At 63.1% G+C, this 22,572-nt stretch overlaps 3 protein-coding genes and 1 long non-coding RNA gene across 7 annotated transcripts; 3 read left to right on the forward strand and 1 right to left on the reverse strand.

Annotated features, from left to right (window-relative positions):
- Positions 1-119: 119 nt before the first annotated feature.
- Positions 120-16,585, reverse strand: LOC135403624 (uncharacterized). The gene is made up of 2 exons (XR_010425442.1): positions 15,954-16,585; positions 120-401 (listed from the first exon to the last, which is right to left on the reverse strand). It is a non-coding gene; the product is annotated as an uncharacterized LOC135403624 (long non-coding RNA).
- Positions 659-4,843, forward strand: SNRNP27 (small nuclear ribonucleoprotein U4/U6.U5 subunit 27). Its single transcript, XM_064637804.1, has 6 exons — positions 659-820; positions 2,382-2,502; positions 3,539-3,648; positions 3,771-3,850; positions 3,947-4,011; positions 4,542-4,843. The coding sequence occupies exons 1-6, from the start codon at positions 784-786 to the stop codon at positions 4,594-4,596; spliced, it is 468 nt and encodes a 155-aa protein (XP_064493874.1). The 5' UTR covers positions 659-783; the 3' UTR covers positions 4,597-4,843.
- Positions 5,946-14,341, forward strand: MXD1 (MAX dimerization protein 1). Of its 2 annotated transcripts, XM_064637795.1 has the most exons (6): positions 5,953-6,124; positions 6,217-6,313; positions 9,642-9,671; positions 10,680-10,794; positions 11,341-11,500; positions 11,579-14,341. In XM_064637795.1, the coding sequence occupies exons 1-6, from the start codon at positions 6,052-6,054 to the stop codon at positions 11,764-11,766; spliced, it is 663 nt and encodes a 220-aa protein (XP_064493865.1). In that variant the 5' UTR covers positions 5,953-6,051; the 3' UTR covers positions 11,767-14,341. The 2 variants fall into 2 exon arrangements, with proteins under 2 accessions (XP_064493864.1, XP_064493865.1); XM_064637794.1 differs by having other exon boundaries at positions 5,946-6,124; positions 11,341-14,341.
- Positions 16,586-18,222: 1,637 nt separating the features above from the next.
- On the forward strand, positions 18,223-22,466 carry SFTPB (surfactant protein B). 3 transcript variants are annotated; one of them, XM_064637785.1, is made up of 8 exons: positions 18,230-18,413; positions 18,948-19,072; positions 19,581-19,649; positions 20,246-20,362; positions 20,620-20,718; positions 21,414-21,752; positions 22,199-22,303; positions 22,377-22,466. In XM_064637785.1, the coding sequence occupies exons 1-8, from the start codon at positions 18,365-18,367 to the stop codon at positions 22,410-22,412; spliced, it is 939 nt and encodes a 312-aa protein (XP_064493855.1). In that variant the 5' UTR covers positions 18,230-18,364; the 3' UTR covers positions 22,413-22,466. The 3 variants fall into 3 exon arrangements, with proteins under 3 accessions (XP_064493857.1, XP_064493855.1, XP_064493856.1); XM_064637786.1 differs by lacking the exon at positions 20,246-20,362 and having other exon boundaries at positions 18,254-18,413; XM_064637787.1 differs by lacking the exons at positions 19,581-19,649; positions 20,246-20,362 and having other exon boundaries at positions 18,223-18,413.
- Positions 22,467-22,572: the final 106 nt, after the last annotated feature.

Below are 22,572 nucleotides of genomic sequence, written 5' to 3' on the forward strand. Positions count from 1 at the left end.
GCTCTGTCCCTGCCCTCTACAGAGGACAGAAAATATAATGAAAGGTTCATGAATTGAGACAAACACCAGGAGAGATCCCTCACCCATCACCGTCACAGGCAAAAGAGACTCACCGGGGGGACACTAACTGAATTTATTAACAACAAAATCAGAGCAGGAGAATGAGAAGTCAAATCAATCTTACAAACACCTGCCCTCCTTCCCGGGCTCTCCCTTCACCCCCTCCAGCAGCGCAGGGACACGGGAATGGGGGTCACAGGCAGGTCATCACAGCTTGTTCTTGCTGCTGCTGCTCAGGGGACGAGCCCGAGTCCAACCCCTGCTCCAAGCTGGGCCCCCAAAGGCTCCCAAGTCCTTCCAGCAAACCTGCTCCAGCCTGGGCTCCTCTCTCCACCAGGACCCTGCTCCAGCACGGGCTTCCCAGAGGGTCACAGTCTGTGACCCACATCCCCTGCTGCGGGTGGGCTCTTCAGGGCTGCACGTGGATCCCTGACCCACCGCGACCCTCCACGAGCCGCAGGAACATCCCTGACCCCCCGGCCATGCCCGGGCCGCGGGAGCAGCGCCCGGCGGAAGGAAATGGCTCCGCCGGCCCGTCCCCCTTCCCTCCCCTTCCGTCCTCTCGCTCTCCAGGCTCGGGGGCGGGCGGACAGCGCGGGGAGCCGCGGCCGGCGGGTCCCGATGTGGTGCTGACCCGCTGCTGCAGGACCCGCTCCCGCTCCTCCGGTTCCTGCTCCCGCCCCGGGAGTGAGCGCGGTGCGAGCGCGGGGCTGAGGGGCGGCCATGGGCCGCAGCCGCTCCCGGTCACCGCCGCGGCGGGGTGAGGGGGGACCCGGGGAGAGGGGAGTGAGAGGGGACCCGGGGTGAGGGGAGTGAGAGGGGACCCGGGGTGAGGGGAGTGAGGGGGGACCCGGGGTGAGGGGGTCCCGGGGAGAGGGTTGAGGGGGGACCCGGGGAGAGGGGAGTGAGGGGGGACCCGGGGAGAGGGGAGTGAGGGGGGACCCAGGGTGAGGGGGGACCCGGGGAGAGGGGAGTGAGGGGGTTCCCGGGATGAGGAGTGAGGGGGGACCCGGGGTGAGGGGGGACCCGGGGAGAGGGGAGTGAGGGGGTTCCCGGGATGAGGAGTGAGGGGGGACCCGGGGTGAGGGGAGTGAAGGACCCGGGGTGAGGGGTGAGGAGGGACCCGGGGTAAGGAGTGAGGGGAGACCCGGGGTGAGGGGGTCCCAGGGAGAGGGGTGAGGGGGTTCCCGGGATGAGGAGTGAGGGGGGACCCGGGGTGAGAGGATTGAGGGGAGACCCGCGGTGAGGGGAGTGAAGGACCCGGGGTGAGGGGTGAGGAGGGACCCGGGGTAAGGAGTGAGGGGGTCCCGGGGTGAGGGGGTTCCCGGAGTGAGGGGTGAGGGGGGACCCGGGGTGAGAGGAGTGAGGGGAGACCCGGGGTGAGGGGAGTGAAGAAGGACCCGGGGTGAGGGGGTTCCCGGAGCGAGGGGTGAGGAGGGACCCGGGGTGAGGAGTGAGGGGGGTCCCGGGGTGAGGGGGAGTGAGGGGAGACCCGGGGTGAGGGGAGTGAAGAAGGACCCGGGGTGAGGGGGTTCCCGGAGTGAGGGGTGAGGAGGGACCCGGGGTGAGGAGTGAGGGGGGTCCCGGGGTGAGGGGGAGTGAGGGAAGATGAGGGGGGAGGGGGAAGCCTGGCGGGACCCAGGGGGGTGACGGGAGTGGGGGGGTCGGGGTGAGGGGGCTGGGGGAGGACCCGGGCTGGGGCTCGGGAGGGGCCGGGCCGTGCAGGGCAGTTGGAAGGGCCAGGCCCGGGGCCGGAGCGGGGTCTGGGGCAGCCCAGGGTTGGAGGGGTCCGGGGGCTCCCCAAAAAACCCTCCAGGGCAGGGGCGGCGGTGAGGCCTCAGCTCCTCGCTCTGGGCAGAGCAGAGACTCCCTCCCTCCTCATCTGCTTTCTCCTCCTCTTCTTCCTCCTTCTTTATTTTTCCTTCTCCTCTTCCTCCTTCTCTTCCTCTCCTCCTCCTCCGGACCCCCTCTCCCCTCCTCAGCTTTTTGGGGCCCATCACCCAACAGCTCATCCCCCCAGTCCCGGGTGATTCCCACCTCCCGAGTGGAGGCTTTTCCTGCTGCTCTTCCCACTCCTAGGGGTGCCCGTGGGGGTCCCTGAGCCCGGGACTGTGCTGGGGGGGTCAGGGAGGGCTGAGAGGGGCTGTCCCGAGGGGCTGGGACATGGGACATGGGGACATGGGACAGGGAATGTGGGGGTCCCTGGGCCTGGGGGTCGGGGAGGGGCTGTCCCAGGGTCTGTGCTCGGGAGCTGGGATTTTCTGTCCGGGTTTCCTTTGGGAGGCGGGCAGGGAAGCAGGAGCTGACCCTTCCCTGGGCAGAGCGCCGGCGCTCGCGCTCCACGTCCCGGGACAGGGACAGGCGGCGGCGGGAGCGATCCCGGTCCCGGGACAGGGACAGGAGGAGGAGCCGGTCCCGCTCCCCGCACCGGAGACGATCCAGGTGAGGGCTGGGACATCCAGGTGAGGGCAGAGGCAATCCAGGTGAGGGCAGAGGCAATTCAGGTGAGGGCAGGGATATCCAGGTGAAGGCAGGGATATCAAGGTGAAGGCAGGGACATCCAGGTGAGGGCAGGGACCATCCGGGTGAGGGCAGGGACCATCCGGGTGAGGGCAGAGACAATCCGGGTGAGGGCAGAGACCATCCAGGTGAGGGCAGAGGCAATCCAGGTGAGGGCAGAGACCATCCAGGTGAGGGGAGAGACATCCAGGTGAGGGCAGAGGCAATTCAGGTGAGGGCTGGGACATCCAGGTGAGGGCAGGGACATCCAGGTGATGGCAGGGACCATCCAGGTGAGGGCAGAGGCAATCCAGGTGAGGGCAGGGACCATCCAGGTGAGGGCAGAGGCAATCCAGGTGAGGGCTGGGACATCCAGGTGAGGGCAGAGGCAATCCAAGTGAGGGCAGGGATATCCAGGTGAAGGCAGGGACATTCAGGTGAGGGCAGGGACCATCCATGTGAGGGCAGGGACCATCCAGGTGAGGGCAGAGGCAATCCAGGTGAAGGCAGGGACATCCAGGTGAGGGCAGGGACCATCCGGGTGAGGGCAGAGACAATCCTGGTGAGGGCAGGGATATCCAGGTGAGGGCAGAGACCATCCAGGTGAGGGCAGAGGCAATCCAGGTGAGGGCAGGGACATCCAGGTGAGGGGAGAGACATCCAGGTGAGGGCAGGGACATCCAGGTGAGGGCAGAGGCAATCCAGGTGAGGGCAGAGGCAATCCAGGTGAGGGCAGAGGCAATCCAGGTGAGAGCAGGGATGATCCAGGTGAGGGGAGAGACATCCAGATGAAGATGGGAATGATCCAGGTGAGGGTGGGGATGATCCACATGAGGGTAGGGACCATCCAGGCCAGACAGGGACACCAGTGTGGGGTGGGGACAGCCAGGTGAGGGCTGTTGGGTGACATGGGGACAGTGGGAGCTCCAGGTGGGAAATCCAGGTGGGAATTGCAGCCCCACCCCGTGTGCCCCAGCAGGTCCCCACGCCGGCACCGCTCCAGCTCCTCGTCACCAGTGCGGCCCAAGGAACGTCGGGATGAGGAGAAGAAGGAGCTCAAGGACTCCAAGAAGGAGAGACAGATCACAGGTGAGGGGGGGATTTTCCTCCTGAAACACTCCCACATCCCCTGTGAGACCAGCCCAGGGATACTGGGATTTTCGGGAATTCAAACATCTATGTTTGCCCAATCCCTGATTTCATTCCCTCAGAGGAGGATCTGCAGGGCAAGACAGAGGAGGAGATCGAGATGATGAAGATGATGGGCTTTGCCTCCTTCGACACCACCAAGGTGAGTGGGGGGCCCGAGGCCACTCCCGTGGGCTCTGCAGTGTCACCCGTCCTGTTTGGGGACAATCCATGGGATTTGGGGAATGTTTCTCCTCAGGGGAAGAAGGTGGACGGTGCTGCCAATGCCTACGCCATCAATGTGTCCCAGAAGAGGAAGTACAGGTGTGTCCCACCTTTTTTTGGGATAGAGAAAGGATTTGTTTGGTGAGGTAACTGTGGCCGCTGCCCTTGGGGTGATCCGGCTTCCAAGCCTTGGGAAAATGGGAATTCTGTGAGGTTTAGAGGTGAAAACAGAGGTGAGAGGCATCTGGATCCCCCTGGGAATGGGGAAATCGGGGGGGGGGTGAGGAGCATGTTGGGAACGGGTGGGATGTGCCCAGTGTGGCCTGAGTGGGACTGGAGCAGTGGGAAGCAATGCTGTTCACCTGGTTTATTCCCAAAGAACACCAAATTTATCAGTTCTGATCCCTTTTTGATGGGAATTTGAGGGTAGAGCCAGGCTGTGCTGCCAGGATCCTCACACAGCCCTACCTCTGGAGCAGCTCCTCACTGAGAGCCTTCCTGGTTTTGGTCAAATCCATGAGGAATGGGGGTTCCCTGAAGCTGTCAAGCCCTGTTCCCAGCCTCCCCAGGGTGTTTTTGTCCCGATTTCCCTGGATCCAGGGGCTAACTTTGGCTCCATCCCGGCCCAGGCAGTACATGAACAGAAAAGGAGGATTCAACAGGCCCCTGGATTTCATCGCCTGACTGGGGGACACGGCCCCCACTGCGGAAGGATTTTGCTTCCCTGGAGGGATCTGGTGCCGGATCCCAGCGGAATTTGGGTTATTCCCAACAAACCCCATGGCCGGAGCTGCCCCAAGTCACCGTTTCCCAGACTTTTGGTATTATTTTTGTACAAAGAGGTCGGTTCCTGGCCGGGATTTTGCTGTGTGTTCCCTAGTTTTGCTTTGTTTCCCTGTTAATAAAACCCCAGATCTGTTTTTTCCTTTAATTTTTATCATTCAGGGATGAGGAGAGGTCGCTGCAAACCTCTGGATTTACACCCAAAATGCAAAATTTAAACCCAATTCCCCCTCACACAAATCCTTGGGAATTAATACAAATCAGTTGAATCCTGAGGGGCCCCATTTGAGCACTGGGCTCAAACTGGAGGTCCTGGAGGCAGGGGGGGCTCTTTCCCATCACCCCACCCCTGGGGGAGCTGTGGGATCTGGGTGCTCCCAGTTTGGGGCGGTTTTGGGTGCTCGGAGCCCTGTCTGGGGTGGGGGTGCCCTGCCCTGGGGGGTCCCTGGGTGGTTCCTGATTTGGGGGGGCCCTGCCTTGGGTAAGGGGGAAGGCCAACGTGCTCCCTGCTGTGGGATGGAGGGGAGGCCCTGCCTGGGATGTCACTGCCTTGGGCTGGGGGTCCTTCCCAAGGTTGGGGGGGGAGCTGTCTGCAGGGGGCTGCCCCAGGGGTCCCCTGCCCTGCATTGGGGGTCTGACCCCACAGGGGGTGCCTGCACTTAGGGGGTTCCTGTCCTGGGGTGGGGGTCCCAGCCCTGAAGGAGATGCACTTGGGGGGTCCTTGCTCAAAGGGACTCACAGCCCTTTGGGTGGGTGGTCCCTGCCCTGGGGGGGGATCCCAGCCATGAAGGGGGTGCCCTGAGGGTCCCAGGGTCCTTCCTCTGTCCTGGGGAGTGTCCCTGCCCCGGCGGTCCCTGTCCCAGGGGTTTCCTGTCCCTGTCCTGGAGGGAGGTCAGTCCCTGTCCCGGGGTCTGTCCCTGTCCCGGGGGGTCCCCGCGGGTCTCACGTTGCCACCCCCGCACCCAATCCGAGGCCCCGCCCCCTTTCCGTCCGGCCCCGCCATTGGCTGCGCGGCAGGAAGTGAGTCAGGCGGCAGCGCGTGCGGCGGCGGGGCGGGGCCGTTGGGTGGGCGGACCAATGGCGGGAGGGCGTGGCTCTCTCGCCCAATCACAGTGGGTGGGGGGCGCGGCCCTCGGGCGCCGCCACGCCCTATCACCGCCACTCGTGCGGGCGCTGGGCGGGGCCTCCCTTAACGTCCACCAATGAGCGACCGAGATGGGCGGGGTCTCCCTCAACGTCGGCCAATAGGCGTTGTCGGGGGCGAGGCCCGAGCGGGGCCTGGCGGAGCGGCCGCTCGGGGCGGGCAGAGGCCGCCGCGCTCCCCCCGCCGCCGGACCGGCCCGTCCCGGCCCCGCCATGGCCGCCCCCCCCCGCCTCGGCATCCAGATGCTGCTGGAGGCCGCCGAGTTCCTGGAGCGGCGGGAGCGAGGTACCCCATACACACACCCCCTCCCCGCGCTGCCCCCGGTGCCCCCGGGCCGGGCCCCGCGCTGACCCGCGGCCGCCGTTGTGTCTCCGCAGAGGCCGAGCACGGTTACGCCTCGCTGAGGCCCGGCGGCAAGGACGGGGAGGCCTCGCGGCGCCGCGCCAAGGCCCGCAGGAGCAGCAGCGGCGGCAGGTGACGGCGGCACCGGGAGGGGGCGGGGGGGACCGGGCCGGGCTCGTTGTGGGGCTGCCGGGCAGGGCCGGGGGGCTTCTGACACCGGGGGACCGGGCCTGTGAGGCCCCGCTGCCACCGGGAGTGTGCCAGGGCCGGGGTGACCCTCCAGGCCCCGGTGAGGCCCAGCTGTCACGGGGCTCCCGGCAAGGCCGGGAGGACCCTCCTGTCACCAGGGGACCGGGCCCGTGAGGCCCCGCTGTCACCGGGGGTGTGACAGGCCTGGGAGGGCTCCTATCACCGTGGGACCGGGCTCTCCGGGGTCCCCCCACTGTCACCGGGAGTGTGACCACGTCAGGGAGACCCTCCTGTCCCAGGTGCTTGAGGACGGTCCTGGTCTCACCGAGGGTGTGACAGGGCTGGGGGGTCTCCTGTCACCGTGTGTCTGGGCCAGGTGAGGCCCCACTGTCACAGGGCCTGTGGCCAAGCTGGGGTGACCCCCTGTCACCAGGTCACCAGGCTCTGGTTGGGTCCCCCTGTCGCCAGGTGTGTGACAGGGCCGGGGTGACCCCCTGTCACCGTGGGTTTGGGGTACTGTGAGGTCCTGCTGCCACCAGACACGTGGCAGGGCCGGGGTGACTCTCCTGTCATGAGGGTGCTCAGTCCCTGGTGTGTCCCTCTGTCCCCGGTGTGTGACAGGGCTGGGGGGACCCTCCTGTCACTGTTTGCTCAGGCTCTGGTGAGGCCTGTCTGTCACCAGCTGTGTGACAGGGCTGGGTGGGGCTCTGGTGCCACCAAAGTCCTGCTGTCACCGGGTGTGTGACACCGTGGGCGGGACCCTCCTGTCCCCGGGTGACCGGGGCACGGTGAGGCCCCGCTGTCACTGGGTGTGTGACAGGGCTGGGGGGACCCTCCTGTCACCAGGGGACCAGGCCCAGTGAGGTCCTGCTGTCAGAGGGCCCCTGGCAGGGCTGGAGGGGACCCTCCTGTCACCTCCTTAATTTATCCACCTTGAAATCCACCCAGAGCCTTCCTATTGTTGCTCCCTGGTTGTTCCTCCCTGTTATCCCTGGCTGTTTTTTTCTCCCCGTTATCCCTCCCTGGTTGTTCCTCTCTGCTGTCCCTCCCTATTATTTCCTGCTGATTTTCAGTCCTAAACCTGAAAGTCCTAAACCACCTTTCCTACAAGTTGAAATCAGCTCCACGCACCCACGTTGAGTTTTAGGAGCAAATCCCACCATCCCAGGAGCAACAGGAGTCGCCCTCGTGCTTTATTCCTTCACTTTAACAACCCGAAATTCCCTCGGATCGCCGTGGAGGGGGAATGATCAGCTGGTTTGGGAAGGGCTGGCTCCGGGCTGTGCCTCCAAGCCCAGGGAAGCTCCGAGGGGCAGCGGGTTCATCCCGACACGTCACTGGCGCCGGACGGTGCCAGGGAGGAGCCAGGCGGGGATGGCACCACGTCTGTCACTTCTTTCCTGGTCGGGAGCAGCCCCGTCTGCGCCGACCTTTGGCAGCCGCCAGAACAAATCCACCTGGATGTGCACGTGCCGTGGTTCCCGGGGTTCTCCCGGGGTTCTCCGGGCACCCTGTCCTGCCCACGCAGGTGTCCCGGGCTGTCAGGGGGGTGGGAGGCAGCTGAGGCCTCGGGCTCCTGTTTCAAACAGGCTCCAGGTGAATCCGGGGGGTTGTCCTGCCTGGACTTGCTCCAGGTTTCCCTCTCGGAGGATTTTGTTCACTTCAGGCCAAGCTGTTATGGTTTTTTCAGGGAAAAAAACCTCCACATTCCGAAGGGAAAGCTGGTGATCAGCCAAAGTTTTAATTAGTGGGAATTGTAATCAGGGACTCCATGGGTATGAAATCGTTCTGGAAAGGATCTGGGAGCATGTGGATATGTTCCATCTGTTCCAGGGTGAAGCTGCCATCCCCTCTGTCCCTGTTTATTTTATCCAAAATTAAAATTCATCAATTATTTGATATTTTCCTAAATATTGGTGATGGTGGATGCAAAGCAAAAGGGAAAACAACCATTCCAGGAAAGATTCAGGTGGAAGAGAAGATGGGTTTGTAATTAGTGAGGGAGCTTCATCCCTGTTTGTACTGTGGTTGGGAAGTGTTTGGATAAGTTAGGATCAAGGGAATAGCTCAGAAGGCTGCAGCCTGTCACAGCCCTGTGGTGAAGGGCTGGGGGTGAAACACGTGGATTTATTGGCTCAAACATTTTTGGGGCTGTGAGGGCCGTGGCTTTTGGGAGCTGATGGCACTGGGAAACCAACAGAGCCTCCGGAGCGGGTGATCCATCAGGAAATGCTGCTGGCAAAGTGAAGGAGACCCTCGAGAACATCTGCTGCTGCTGTGTTGGTGGCATCTCTAGTTTTTCCTTCAGTGGGATCCCCCCTTTTCCTTTGCTGCCATCCTTTGTTTTCCTTTGACATCTCTCATTTTCCCTTCAGTAACATCCCTTTTTCTTCCCTTTGGCATATCAACTCATTTTCCCTTCAATCCATCCCTTGTTTTCCCTTCAGCATTGGGACCAACCTGCCCTCCCAGATCCCATGGGGCCATCCCAGCAGACATCCCTCTCCAAACAACCTGTGGCTCATTCCCACCGTTAAGTTTTCAGGCCATGTAACAACATTTTTCCTGAGGTCAAGTGGAACTTCTCGAGGCCTCCAGAGATTTTAGGGCCAGGGAAGCAGCTCTTCCCCGAGCATCATTCCTGGGACATGGGCAGCAGGGCCTCCTGTGGCTTCTTTCCCAGGTTTCAACAGGAATTTTGTAGCTTGTGTTTTCCATCTTTTCCCAGCTCCATGGAAATTCAGAGCTCCGGGGGGATTTGTTGTGGATGTGACGTGTCAGTGGTGCCTTCAGAATCTCCTCTGGAGCTGCTCCCTGTTGGACACAGGGAAGGGTTTTTTCCACGTCTTCCTGACATTTGAGGGATGACTTGGAGACGGGAATGGGCTTTGGATGCTGGCAAGGCTTGGGAGGCTCCCGGTCCCTGGAGTGTTCTGAGCCAGTTTGGGGATCCCACCCAGGCTCTGCCCAGAGTCAAGATGGAGCAACTTCCCATCACTGGTACCACTGTTAATCCCAATCCCAGTTCTAAAGATTGACCCTCTCTGCATTAAAATCCCATTTCCCAGCTTTCCTGACCCTTTGTTTCCATTTGTCCAGCAATTCCCCCGTCTGGATCCCGCCGTGTTCACCATCCCTGGCTCTGGAGCAGCTCTGGAAGCCCCCTGGTTTGCAGCTTTTCCAGGGAGCCTTCGCTAATTCCAACATGTTAATCCAATCTGTTAATCCCTAATCAGCCAGAGGAAGCAATAACTTCTTCCTTCTTTTCCAGGTCGACACACAATGAGATGGAAAAGAACAGGTGAGTGCTGGAGGTTTGTCAGGAGCTGGGTTTTGGAGGAATTGTTGCTTTTCCAGGGGTTTTCCAGCTGAGATGGGTTGAGATGGGGGGTGGGAGGGAAGGGGTGGGATAAAGGACACCGAGGATTGAAGCGTTCCCTGTCCTTGACTGCTGGGAATGATATCCATCTCCTCAACCAGCTCCCACTCCACTTAGTCAGGAAAATTATCTTTCCCCAGGCTCATCTTTGAGCCAGTTGGAGTTTGGGATTTATCCCAAGAGTAAATCCCACTTTCTTTGCCTGTGTTGTCATCCCAAGGTCCTTTGGGTGAGGAAATCCCTGTTTACTCCCAGTGTATCCCAAACAAGACCAGCAGGTCCTTGCAAAATCCCAGTTTGGAGCTGCCCAGGATCGGGTGGTTCAGAGATGGGTGTTGCAACCTACTCCCAAGGATCTGACCTACATGTTGGGATTGGAACAGTGGACACAGGGAAACTGGGATGTGCTGGGAGCATCCTGGTTATCAGCAGGTAAAGGGATTTATTTCCTCATGGAACCAGAGTTTCCCTCTGGCTTTAATGTCCTACATATTAATGTGGAGAAAACCTGGATGTTACATGGAGAGGGAGGATTTCTGGACCGTGGTCAGTGCTCCCACAGGGATCTGTTCCTAATAAAAGTATGGAAAGGAAGTGCTCCCAAGGGATTTACGGCTGGGTGTCAGCCTGGGCAGCTTTGCTGTCAGCAGGAACCAACCAGCATTCCTGAGGTGGAGATTTTTGGGAAGACAATGAACAGAAGTGGATAGAATTCTGAGGTCGTTGGCATCTCCTTGCCAGGGATCATCCTGACAGCCCAGGGTGCCCGCAGGGTTTATCCACGAGGTTTTTCCAAGGTGTCCTTTGGCCTGGCCATGGTTTTCTCCCAGTTTCTGGAAGCCCCTGGAGGCTGGGAAGGCCCCTGGCTGGGTTTAGCTCCCCCCAGCCCAGTTTTCCCTGGGGAAGCTGATCCCGCTGCTCCCGTTCCAGGCGTGCCCAGCTCCGGCTGTGCCTGGAGAGGCTCAAGGGGCTGGTGCCCCTGGGGGCGGCGGCCGGGCGGCACACGACCCTCAGCCTCCTCACCAGGGCCAGGCTCCACATCCAGGTGAGCCAGGAAACCCGGGATGCGGCCCCGGGAAGGGGGGCAGAGATGAGAACAGCCCCCCAGGATGGGGGGTGGGGGTGGGGGGTGCTGGGATTGGGCTGGGATAACTGGGAGAGCACTGGACTGTGCTGGGATAATGGGGAGTGCTGGCGTTGGGCTGGGATTACTGGAGGAGGGTTGGGATTGGGCTAGGAGGACTGGGAGAGCAATGGTATCAGACTAGGGTAATGGAGGAGCACTGGATTGGGCTGGGTTAACTGGGAGAGCTCTGGGATTGGGCTGGGGTAATTGGGCAGTACTGGGATCAGACTGGGATAACTGAGTGCTAAATTGAGCTGGGATAATGGGGAGTGCTGACATTGGGCTGGGATAACTGGGAGAGCGATGGATTGGGCTGGGATATCTGTGGGAGGGCTGGGATTGGGCTGGCACGACAGGGGGAGTTGGAATCCATACAGCTCCACGTGCCCAGCTGGGAGCCCCTCGGGAGCCGTGGTGGCCGTGCCGGGATCCCGGGGGCTCAGGGTGCCATGTGTTCTCCCGCAGAAGCTGGAGGACCTGGAGCGCCGAGCCCTGCACCAGATCGAGCAGCTGCAGCGGGAGCAGCGGCACCTCCAGCGGCAGCTGGAAAAGCTGGGAATGGAGCGGGTCAGGATAGACAGCATCGGCTCCAGCCTGTCCTCCGAGCGCTCCGACTCGGACCGAGGTGAGACCCCGCTCCGGGGGACGGCCGGCAGGAGGTCCGGCCCCGCTGGGACTCCAACCGTTCCCATTCCTCCGGCAGAAGAGATGGATGTGGATGTGGAGAGCACGGACGACCTCCCGGCCGACCTGGACTGGAGCAGCAGCAGCCCCAGCGACTCGGACGAGCGCGGGAGCCTCCAGAGCCTGGGCAGCGACGAGGGGTATTCCAGCTCCGGCGGGACCAGGGCGAAGCCGGCGAGCGGCCGGAAGCTTCCCCTCGGGATGTAGGAAGCGCTTCCCGCGGCCGTTCCAGCGGCGCCGTTCCCGTGGGATCCCGTTGGCCAGCACACCGACCCCCCCCGCATCCCCCGCACGTCCCGCCGATCCCGCTGCTCCCGGGGCTCCGCTCGCGCCCGCCGGCTCCTCGGCCCGGCCGGGATCTCTTCTGCCAGGCCCTACATTCCAGCCACGCTTGGAAGCGCCTGGGAATATCGTGGCAGTAACAGCGACCTCCAGAGCCTTCCCTGGGTTCTCTCCCAGGCTGTCACCGCCCGGTATTCCCGATCTTCTCCGCATTCGGCCGGCGACATCGTGTTCCTGACGCTCAGGACCCAAAAGCTGAGTTTTTGGGAGCAGATCCGAAGGCAGAACCGGCCTCTTGTGGAATTTCCACCTGGGAGAGAGCAGAGCCGAGCTGAGAACCCGCCCACGGAGCATTTTGGGTGGGCACAGGGATCGGCCTCAGTCGGGGGGTTCCTCCCCCCCCGACTCTAAATATTCAGGGACACCCCATCCCGGCCCTGCCGAGGTCCCGGAGCATTCCCGGCGTGGGGAATGGCAGCCCCCCCTCAGAACGGCCACCTCCGGGCTGGGAAGTTTCTGCCCTCCGTAATCCCAAACGGGACATCCCACCTCCCGTGGCACGGCATTCCAGACTCCTGGAATTCCTCTCCACGCTTCCAGTCTCGGGGACAGTATTTTCTACCTCGGAGGGAGCCCCCGGTCTCTCTCCACCCCTTCAGCACAAAGATGATGCCTCCGCTCAGCAATAACCCCGCGGGACCCCCCGGATCGGCCCTGGAGCCCTTCTCCATCCATCCGGGATCTTCCCAGGCTCGTGGAGGGTTCCAGAAGCCCCCGAGGGCGCGGGGGTCCCGAGCCGGAGCGCACTGAGCTGTCTGTGGTGTTCGTTTGGTTCCCGGTGCACTGGAGGGAACATTCCCACCACTTCCTGCTTTTAGAGCTGCTCTGGGAATGTTGGCACTTGGAGCTCTGCTTTCCACACCTTCCTTTTCCCTTTGGCTGCTCCAGGGGTTTTCCAGCCCCTCGGGACCCTCTTGCTCCAGCCCCGTGGGGTCAGTGAGGCCTCAGTGTCCAGCAGGGAGCTCTCCAAGGGCTTTTCCCAGCGCTGGGATGAAAAACAGGCTCTGAGGGCCCCTTTTCTTCAGGAATTGCAGGTGCTGAGAGGCACCAAGATGCTCCACGGAGTGCAAGGGGATGAGGGGGAAACTCCAGTTCTTTTCCTTTTTCCTGTCCCATTTTCCTTCCTGTCTTATTTCCCATCTTCCCTTCCCTTTCCTTTCCTTCCTTTTCCTTCTTTTCTCCTTTTCTTTTGCTCCTTTTCTGCTTTTCCTTTCTCTTCACACCCCAATCCCATTTCTGGCCCATTTGGGAAGCAGGAAGCTGCCACAGGCCCCAGGAATTACCCAAATCCCCCAGGTTTCGGCTCTTTTTCCACATGCTGATTCTTAAAAGAGAAAAAAAACCCCAAACCACAAGGGATTTTCCTTTAAAGCTCCTGGAATTTCCCACCCTCCAGCATCACCACAGCCCATGGGCGCCTGAGCTCAACCCCCTGCACCTTCAAAAAGAGGGAAAAAAAGGCAAAAAGATGGAAAACACCAAGAAAATGTGGAATATCAGCCCTCGGGGGCTGGTGACTCCGGTGGTGTTTGGCCAGATCCGTCCCTTCCCTGGGGAATCCCAGCGGATCCCTCCGGGCGGGGGATTCCTGGCATTGGGAAAGCCCTTCCGGACGTACCAAACGTTGGTTTTCGGTTGGTTTTGGACATTCCGAAGGTTTGGCCTCAACGCAAATGAGGGGTTTTGGCAGGTTTGTGCCTTTTTCAGTTCCCGACACCTTTTCTTTTCCCCCCTTTTTTCCTCTCTATCCCAACCTGACCCTTCCCGGCCCTTTGCTCTGTGGGGCTGTGCTCCGGGAACCCCCGAAACGCTGCACTAACCTGGAATGGGGCTGGAGCCTGGCGGATCTCTGGGTCCCCCCGGGCCGTGCCACCTGTTCCTGGAATTCACTGATCCACCAGCATTCCTATGAAATAAGCTGCAGGAAGGACTTTTTTATAGATTGTGATAAAAATCCAGGGAGTGGGAGGAGCCGTATCGGGACATGATGGGCGGGAATCAAACCCACGCATTCGTGGGTTGTTTTTCCTTTCTTTTTCCTCGTGGAAGGCAGATCCTGACCTGCTGGCTCCCGGGAAGTACCAAAATGTTCATTTCATCCTTGGTTTTTCCAGTGGAGCCACCCCGTCTCCACTCAACCTTTCCTTTATTATTCTTTGGGGCACCTCTTATTTGTGCTTTCCCGTCATTTTTTCTGTTCTTTTTGCTCCCCAGGAAGCGGATCCGCCCCAGCCTCGGCTCCCTGGGGCAGTCGGGATCCCGTTCCCAGCCGTTCCTGCTGTAAATATCCCATTGTCGGGCCGAATCCCATGTCAAGCCAATGGAATGGTGCTTTTTTTTTTTTTTTTTTTAGGAATTCCGTGTTTTAGGAGACCTTTGCTGTGTCCATGGATATTTCTGTCTTGTTTGATTGTTAGGAAATAAATTATTTCGTTACGAAGGAGCCGCGTGAGCTGGAATTGCTGCGGGGAGGGAGCGGGAGGCGGCCGGGGATGGTGGGAATGGGGATCTGGGCCCCTGGGAAGGCAGAGCCCTCAGCCCCATCCCTCATCTTGCATCCTCCATCCCACATCACAGAATCATGGAATCATTTAGGTTGGAAAAGACCTGAGAGCATCGAGTCCAGCCTGTGACTGATCTCCACTGTCCCACTGAACAATCCAGTCATTCCTTGGACACCTCCAGGGGTGGGGACTCCCCACCTCCCTGGGCAGCCCCTTCCAAGGCCTGACCACCCTTTCCAGGGAGAAATTCTTCCTGATGTCCAACCTGACCCTCTCCTGGCACAGCCTGAGGCCGTTCCCTCTCCTCCTGTCCCTTGTTCCCTGGGAGCAGAGTCCAACCCCCCCCGGCTCCCCCCTCCTGTCAGGGGGTTGCAGAGCCAGAAGGTCCCCCCTGAGCCTCCTTTGCTCCAGGCTGAACCCTCCCAGCTCCCTCAGCCCCTCCTGCTGCTCCAGCCCCTTCCCAGCTCTGTTCCCTTGCCTAGACACGCTCCAGCCCCTCAGTGTCTCACTTGTTGAGGGCCCAGCCCTGGACACAGCCCTGGAGGGTGTCCCAGCAGTGCCAGCACAGGGATGGGCACTGCCCTGGGCACCCCTGGGGTCACGTTCAGCCACTGTCACCAGCACCCTCAGGTCCTTTCCCAGTTTTCCAGCCACTCTTTCCTCACCCTGGAGCATTGCAGGGGGTTGTTGTGGCCCAAGGGCAGGACCCTCTCCCTTGTTGGCCTCTGCCCCTCCATCCAGCCTGTCCAGATCCCTCTGCTGAGCCTTCCTGCTCTCATCCCATTTTTCTCATCCCACAGTCTCCATCCCATATCACTCATCCCATATCCCTCATCTGCCCCTCATCCCACATCCCCCATCCGTGTCCTCCATCCCACGTCCTCCATTCCACATCTCTCATCCCACATCCCTTATCCCATTCCTCATTGCACAGCCTCCATCCCACATCGTGCATCCCCAACCCCTCATCCCATATCCCTCATCCATGTCACTCATCCTGCATCCCCCAGCCCTCAGCCCCCCGGGTGCTCCCAGGGGGGGATTATCCCAGTGCTGCTCCCGGCTCTGCTCATTCCCAGGGCTGGGCTGGGGCTGGAGCTCCTCACTCAGCTCCCCAGGTCCCGGCTGCACTGATGGTGTGGTGGGTTGGCCCTGGCTGGACACCAGGTACCCACTAAAGCTGCTCTGTCCCTGCCCTCTACAGAGGACAGAAAATATAATGAAAGGTTCATGAATTGAGACAAACACCAGGAGAGATCCCTCACCCGTCACCGTCACAGGCAAAAGAGACTCACCGGGGGGACACTAACTGAATTTATTAACAACAAAATCAGAGCAGGAGAATGAGAAGTCAAATCAATCTTACAAACACCTGCCCTCCTTCCCGGGCTCTCCCTTCACCCCCTCCAGCAGCGCAGGGACACGGGAATGGGGGTCACAGGCAGGTCATCACAGCTTGTTCTTGCTGCTGCTGCTCAGGGGACGAGCCCGAGTCCAACCCCTGCTCCAAGCTGGGCCCCCAAAGGCTCCCAAGTCCTTCCAGCAAACCTGCTCCAGCCTGGGCTCCTCTCTCCACCAGGACCCTGCTCCAGCACAGGCTTCCCAGAGGGTCACAGTCTGTGACCCACATCCCCTGCTGCGGGTGGGCTCTTCAGGGCTGCACGTGGATCCCTGACCCACCCTGACCCTCCACGAGCCGCAGGAACATCCCTGACCCACCCACGTGGCCTCCGTGGGCTGCAGGGGCTCAGCTGCCTCCCCAGGGGCTTCCCCACAGAACCTCAGGGGAATCTCCACTCTTGGAGCAGCTCCGGCCCCTCCTCCTGCACTCCCCTGGAGCTCTGCAGGGCTGCTCCTCTCACGTGTTCTCACTCTGCTCTTCTCTGGCTGCAGTTTTCACCTGCACAAGGACTTTTTCCTCCTGCAGTTCGTTCTCCCTGAGGTGTCACCGCCATCCCTGCCAGGCTCAGCCTCGGCCAGCACCGGATCCATCCTGGAGCCTCTGGAATTGGCTCTGCCGGACTCTGGGGAAGCTTCTGGCAGCTTCTCACAGAAACCACCCCTGGAGCCCCCCTGCTACCAAAACCTGGGCACACAAACCCAACCCAGACGGGAAAAGCTGCCAGGAGCCAGAGGGAAGGGAGTCGGGAATGTTGTCCATGTGCCCCCCAAATCCCCCATATTCCCCCAAATCCCCACACCCCACGAGCCGAGTGCCCTCCCAGACCCCCAAAGGAGAGCCCTGTGTCAGGGAGAGCCCCCAGACTGCGGGGGGGGAATCCAGGGGGGAGTTCATGGGTCTGAGGTGGGGGGTGGGTCACCCTTTGAGCAGCTCCACACCGAAGCCCCTGTGCCAATCCCACCCCTGTGCCCCTCTGCCGCCCTGTGTCCCCTCCATGTCCCTTTGCCATCATGTGCCCCCCTCCCTGTGGCCCCCACATGCCCCAGGCTACCCTGTCCCCGTGTCACCCTGTGCATCCCAAGTCCTGCCACTCTCTGTGCCTCCTGTGCCACCCCGTGTGTCCCAAGTCCTTCTGCCACCTCCTGTGTCCCCAAAACCTTCACGGGAAAATACATCCCTGTGTCTGGAATTCGGTGTTTTGTCCCTTGGCCCTGCCCCCTGTCCCGGGGGTGAGCTGAGCTGGAAGGGGGTCACCCCTGTGCCAGGGGGCACCCCGGGGTCAGTCAGAGCAGCACCAGCTCCTCCCTCGTGTCCCCCCAGAGCTGCCAGAGGGGGCACAGGGGGCGGCAGGGGGACAGGGGGACAGGGGGACAGGGGGACAGGGGAGCCTGGAGGGCACACGCAAGGTGGGACACCAGTGGCAGAGGGGTAGGGAGAGGACACAGGGTGGCAGAGGGACACGGAGTGGGGCACAGAGGGTGGGACACCGGTGACAGAGTAGCACAGGGGGGTCATGGGTGGCAGAGGGACACAGGGCTGGGGCACGGGCTGGCAGAGGGGCACGGGGGGCACAGCGAGGCCGGGTGGGGCCGGGCAGGGCTGTGCCGCCTCGGTGCCCTCCAGGTGGCCTCACCTGGGGCAGGTGACCCCCCCGGAGGGGGCCCGGCCTCCGGCCGCACCCGCGCTGAGGGCTCTCGAGTGGCCAAGTGGGGACAAGGTGACCGCGGAGGGACATTGCGGGAAGGGGAGCAGGGGGGCCACACCCGGGGAGTGGCGGGGGACAAGGAGGAGGGGGATGGGCAGGACCGGGGGGGATACGGGGACATTGGGGGTGGAGGGGGACACGGGGGTGTGGGGACATGAGGGGGGACATGGGCATATGGAGGCGGGGGAATATGGGGGAACAAGGGAAAAAGGGGTGGACGTGGGGGTGTGGGGACATGGGGACATCGAGGGCTGTGGAGGGACATGGGAGAGTGGGGGGATGTGGGGGAACAGGAGAACATGGGGATGAGGGGGGACATGGGGACACTGAGGAGAGTGGGGGGACGTGGGGGGATATGGAGATGTAGGACCGTGGGGACATGGGGGGTACATGGGGACCTGGGGGTAGGGGGACACGGCAGAGGGGTGTTGGTGGTCTAGGGGTGGGGGGACATGGGAGGTGGGGGAGGATAGGGGGGGATTGGGGACATGGAGAGATGTAGGGGGACGTGGGGCTGTGGGGACATGGGGCGACATAAGGGGACGTGGGGGGAATGTGAGGGTGTGGGAACATGGGGACCCCAATGGGGACATGGGACCCCAGTAGGGACATGGAGACCTTGAGAGGGGTCCCTGGCGGGGACATGGCCGTAGGGGACACAGGGACATGGGGGCAGTGGTAGGGTGACAGGGCGGGGGTGGCTGCCCCCCGGTGTCCCCGCGGCTGTGACACGCCTGTCCCCGTGTGCTGGCACCGACCCAGGGCCACGTCCCGCGGGCTATAAGAGGCCCCGGGCTCGGCCCTGCCAGCACCGCCGCTGTCCCTGTCCCTGTCCCTGTCCCTGCTCCCGCCATGGCCCCGCCGCTGCCGCTGCTCCTCGCCCTGCTCGGGGCCACACCAGGTAGGGCCCCCGCACCCCCAAACCGGGGGGCACCCCCAGAGCTGGGGACACCCCCAGGGACCCCGTGGTGGGGCGAGGGGGGCTCAGACAGCGGGGTGCCCCCGGGGGGAGGGGATGCCCGGGGCGGGGGCAGACCCTGAGTGCCCCCTTGGGGTCTCGGGGTACTGAGGGGTGTTATTGGGGGAGTCCCCGACATCTGGCTCCCCCCACGAGCGCTGGGTGTGGGAAAGGGCATCTTGGAGGGGCAGGGTATTGAGTTGGGGGTCCCAGACAGCCGGGTGCCCCCATGGAAGGAGGGGGTGCAGTTTTGGGGTGGTGTGTGCACTGGGGGGGGTCCTGCGTGCCTGGATCCCACTGGGATGGTGGTGGGGGGGAACTGGTCCTGGAGACCCGATCCCCCATGAGGATTGGAGGGGGGTGTATTTGGGGGTCGCAGGCGCTCAGGTTCCCCCCGTGAGGGTTGGGATGAGGTATGGGGGGGGAGGGTGGCCTGGACTCCCGGCCCCCCCCGGCTCGGCGCTCACGGCCCCACAGGTCTGGGGGCGCCGGGGGGGGGCTGTGGGGTGCCCCCCTCTGCCTGGTGCCAGAACTGGGACACTGCCCTGCGCTGCGGGGCCCTGGAGCGCTGCCCCCTCCTCACCCAGAGACCCCCTGATGTGGTGAGAGAGCCCCCCGTGTCCCACCACCCTCCGTGTCCCCATCACTCCCCACATCCCTGTCACCTCCTGTGTCCCCCCACCCCACCCCACCCCACCCCACTGTCTCTCTACCCCCTGTATGTTCCCAAAATCCCACCGGGGTCCCAAGACCCTCCCATGGCCCCACACCAACATGTCCCCATGTACCCTCCTTGGTCCCCCCTGTCCCCACATCCACATTTCCCCACACACTCAAGTCCCAGAGTCCCCATGTCCCCATGTCCCCAGTCCCCGTGTCCCAGAGTCCCCATGTCCCCACTCCCCATGTCCCCATGTCCCCATGTCCCCATGTCCCCAGTCCCCGTGTCCCCACATCCCCATGCTACCCCATCCCCATGTCCCCCGTCCTCGTGCCCCCCACATCCCTGTCCTCTACTACCGTTCCCCCCCATCCCAGTGTCCCCAACTCCCCATGTCCCCGTGTCCCCGTGTCCCCACACCGCCGTGTCCCCTCTGTCCCCTCCCGCAGGACACCTGCGCCCTCTGCCAGCAGCTCTTCTCCTTCCTCCACCGCGTGTCCAACCAGTCGGCCGTGCAGGTGCCCGCGGGACAGGGGGACACGGCGGGGACAGGGACAGAGGTGTCACCGTGGGGGTCATCTTGAGGGTCATCGTGGGGCCGGGGGCAGAGGTGCCACTGAGGGTGTCACTGGGGGTGTCACTGGGGGTGTCACTGGGGGGACGGGGACACAGGTGCCACTGAGGGTGTCACTATGGGGGTCACCGTGGGTGTCACCGTGGGTGCCGGCAGGTGTCATGGAGGGAGGTGCCACTGGAGGTGTTGCTGCGGTTGCTGAGGTGGCGGCTGTCGCTGTGGGTGCCACCGCAGGTGCCATAGTCACAGATGCCACCACGGGTGCCATGGTGGTGGGTGCCACTGTGGGTTTCACTGTGGTTGCTGGGGTGAGGCGTGAAGTGGTGGCAGATGCCAGCGGGTACCACAGTGGTGAGTGACACCATGGGTGACACCATGTGTGCCATGGTCACAGATGCCACCACGGGTGCCAGTGGTGCAGCGGTGACGGGTACAGCAGTGGTGTGGGTGGCGGTGGCGGTGTCCCCATGGGTGTCCCTTGGGTGTCCCCCTGGGTGTCCCCTGGGTGTCCTTGGGTGTCACCGGGGTGCCCCAGCGCAGGTGGCAGTGGAGCAGGTGCTGGGGGCTCTGTGCCTCCCGCTGCCCGTCCTGGCGGCCCCGTGCCAGTCCGTGGTTCACTCGCTCGTCCCGCGCGTCCTCCGGGAGCTCCAGCACCTCGTGAGTGGCACCGGGGGGACGTGACCAGGGCACACCCCGGGGTGCTGGGGCCCTGGGGACACTGTGGCACCTGGGAACATCTTGGGGGGCTGGGGGCAGTGGGGACACTGTGCCATCCAGGGACCCCCTGGATGCTGCAGGTTTGGGGACATCTCCAGGCACTGGGGGTTTGGGAACACCTCGGGGTGCAGAGGGTTTGGGGACACTTGGGTCACCTGGTCGTGCCCCATCCGGGGGTCCCTGTCATGCCCCCCCAGGTGCCCCGGCAGATCTGTGCCAACCTGAAGCTGTGCCCGGCAGAGCCCGGCGGTGCCGTAGCTGTGCCCACCCTCGGGGCACTCGGCACCCACCCGCAGGTACAGGGGTCCCCGGGGGCAGCAGGGGTGGCTCTGAGGGTGTCAGTAAGGCCACCACGGGGCTGGAGCCCGCTTGGGGGGCACAGCCAGGGGCAGCCCCACCCCTGGGCTCCACAGTGAACATCCCACAGGAGGCCAAAACCCCACCATGGGGCTCGGGTGAACCTCCTGCAGGTCCCACCACCCAGCTCCAGAGGGAACAACTACCCACAGGAGGGCACAGACCCCCATTAGGCTGCAGAGTGACACCTTCCCACAGTCACAACCCCACCACTGAGTGACCCCCCTCCCACAGCCACAACCCCACCACTGAGTGACCCCCCCTCCCACAGCCACAACCCCACCACTGAGTGACCCCCCTCCCACAGCCACAACCCCACCAAGTGACCCCTTCCCACAGCCACAACCCCACCACTGAGTGACCCCTCCCCAGAGGGAGCTGCAGCCCCACCACTGGGCTCTGGAGTGAACCCAAACCCCACCCCTAACCCCCTCCCCACAGTTCCACCCCCGGGCTCCAGACTGAACGCCCCCCAGGACGCCACAGCCCCCCTGGGCTCGAGCACCCACATCCCCCCCAGGCCCAGCCCGGCTCTGGGCTCCCGCTGTCCCACGGGAGGCCACGATGCCACCCTGGGCTCAGAGTGACCCCCCTCCGGGTCACTGGGCTCAGAGTGACCCCCTCCCTCCCGCAGGAGCCCCCCCCGGGCCCGGCGGCGCTGCCGGTGCCCCTCCCGCTGTGCTGGCTGTGCCGCACCTTCGTGGCGCAGGCCGAGGCCGCCATCCCCGTGCCCAGGGTGGCCGCGGCGGCCACGGGGCTGTGCCGGGCGCTGCCGCTGGTGGCCGTGGGTGCGTGCCAGTGCCTGGCCCAGCGCTACGCCACCCTCCTGCTCGAGGGGCTGCTGGGCCGCCTGGGCCCGCGCCTGCTGTGCCGCCTGCTCCTCGCCTGCCAGGGCACCGCGGACGACGTGGGCGCGCCACCGGCGCTGCTGGAGGCCATCGTGGTGCGGCTGGCGGAGTGCGTGGGCCCCGAGGTGAGGGGACGGGTCCCCGGGGAGGTGACGGGGCACCCCAGGGTGGCACAGCCCTGAGGGAACACCTCCAGGGGTGCCACAGTCCTTGGGACACATCCCGAGGGCGTCACAGTCCCCAGGGGCCATGGCAGGGACACAAACGGTGGCACAGCCCCGAGGGGACACGTCCAGGGGTATCAGTCTCAAGGGAGTCCCACCACCCCTGGGCACACCATGAGGTCCCCAGAAGGTGTCACCCCCACTGAGAGGACAGTGTCAGGGTCCCCAAGGGTGTCACAGGCCTCGAAGGGGTCACTCAAGAGTGACCCAAGTGGGGGAGGGCACCGAGTGTCACAACTCCAAGGGACACCCCAAGGATGTCACAGCCCCAGGGAGGGGGTTCCAGGAGGCTCCCTGGGGTGTCCCCACCCTTGGGGGGACCCCTGACACCCGTGTCCCCCCCGCAGGACCTCAAGGGTGTCGCTCCCCCCGTGCTGTCACCCCCCCTGGGCCCCTGTGCCCTGGGCCCCATGTACTGGTGCTCCGGCCCCGAGCCCGCCCGGCGCTGCCAGGTGAGTGGGGACAGGGGGGACATGGAGGTGTGGCACCCCCTGCACCCCCCACTGACCCCTCTGTGCCCCCCAGGCCCTGCAGCACTGCCAGGAGCACGTCTGGCTGTAGGGGGGCTCTGGGGGCCCCCCCAGCACTTCCCAATAAAGCTTGGATGCAGCTCTGCCTCTGTGTTCCCAGTTTTTTGGGGTGTTTCTGGGGGTCACGGGGTGCTGGGGGGTCAGGGGAGGGAAGCAGTGGAAACCATGACCCCCCTAAACACAAAGAAGAG

This window comes from Pseudopipra pipra, chromosome 28, assembly GCF_036250125.1.
Source record: "Pseudopipra pipra isolate bDixPip1 chromosome 28, bDixPip1.hap1, whole genome shotgun sequence".
NCBI lineage: Eukaryota > Metazoa > Chordata > Aves > Passeriformes > Pipridae > Pseudopipra > Pseudopipra pipra.

Excerpts from the sequence above, each read along its gene's own strand:
- SNRNP27 (XM_064637804.1), top strand. The coding sequence starts at position 784 with ATGGGCCGCAGCCGCTCCCGGTCACCGCCGCGGCGGG. Across the intron at positions 821-2,381 it reads CCGGTCACCGCCGCGGCGGG|AGCGCCGGCGCTCGCGCTCC; the intron begins GTGAGGGGGGAC and ends TTCCCTGGGCAG. Across the intron at positions 2,503-3,538 it reads CCGCACCGGAGACGATCCAG|GTCCCCACGCCGGCACCGCT; the intron begins GTGAGGGCTGGG and ends GTGCCCCAGCAG.
- MXD1 (XM_064637794.1), top strand. The coding sequence starts at position 6,052 with ATGGCCGCCCCCCCCCGCCTCGGCATCCAGATGCTGCTGGAGGCCGCC. Across the intron at positions 6,314-9,641 it reads AGGAGCAGCAGCGGCGGCAG|GTCGACACACAATGAGATGG; the intron begins GTGACGGCGGCA and ends CTTCTTTTCCAG. Across the intron at positions 10,795-11,340 it reads GGGCCAGGCTCCACATCCAG|AAGCTGGAGGACCTGGAGCG; the intron begins GTGAGCCAGGAA and ends GTTCTCCCGCAG.
- SFTPB (XM_064637785.1), top strand. The coding sequence starts at position 18,365 with ATGGCCCCGCCGCTGCCGCTGCTCCTCGCCCTGCTCGGGGCCACACCA. Across the intron at positions 18,414-18,947 it reads CCTGCTCGGGGCCACACCAG|GTCTGGGGGCGCCGGGGGGG; the intron begins GTAGGGCCCCCG and ends ACGGCCCCACAG. Across the intron at positions 19,650-20,245 it reads CCAACCAGTCGGCCGTGCAG|GTGGCAGTGGAGCAGGTGCT; the intron begins GTGCCCGCGGGA and ends GCCCCAGCGCAG.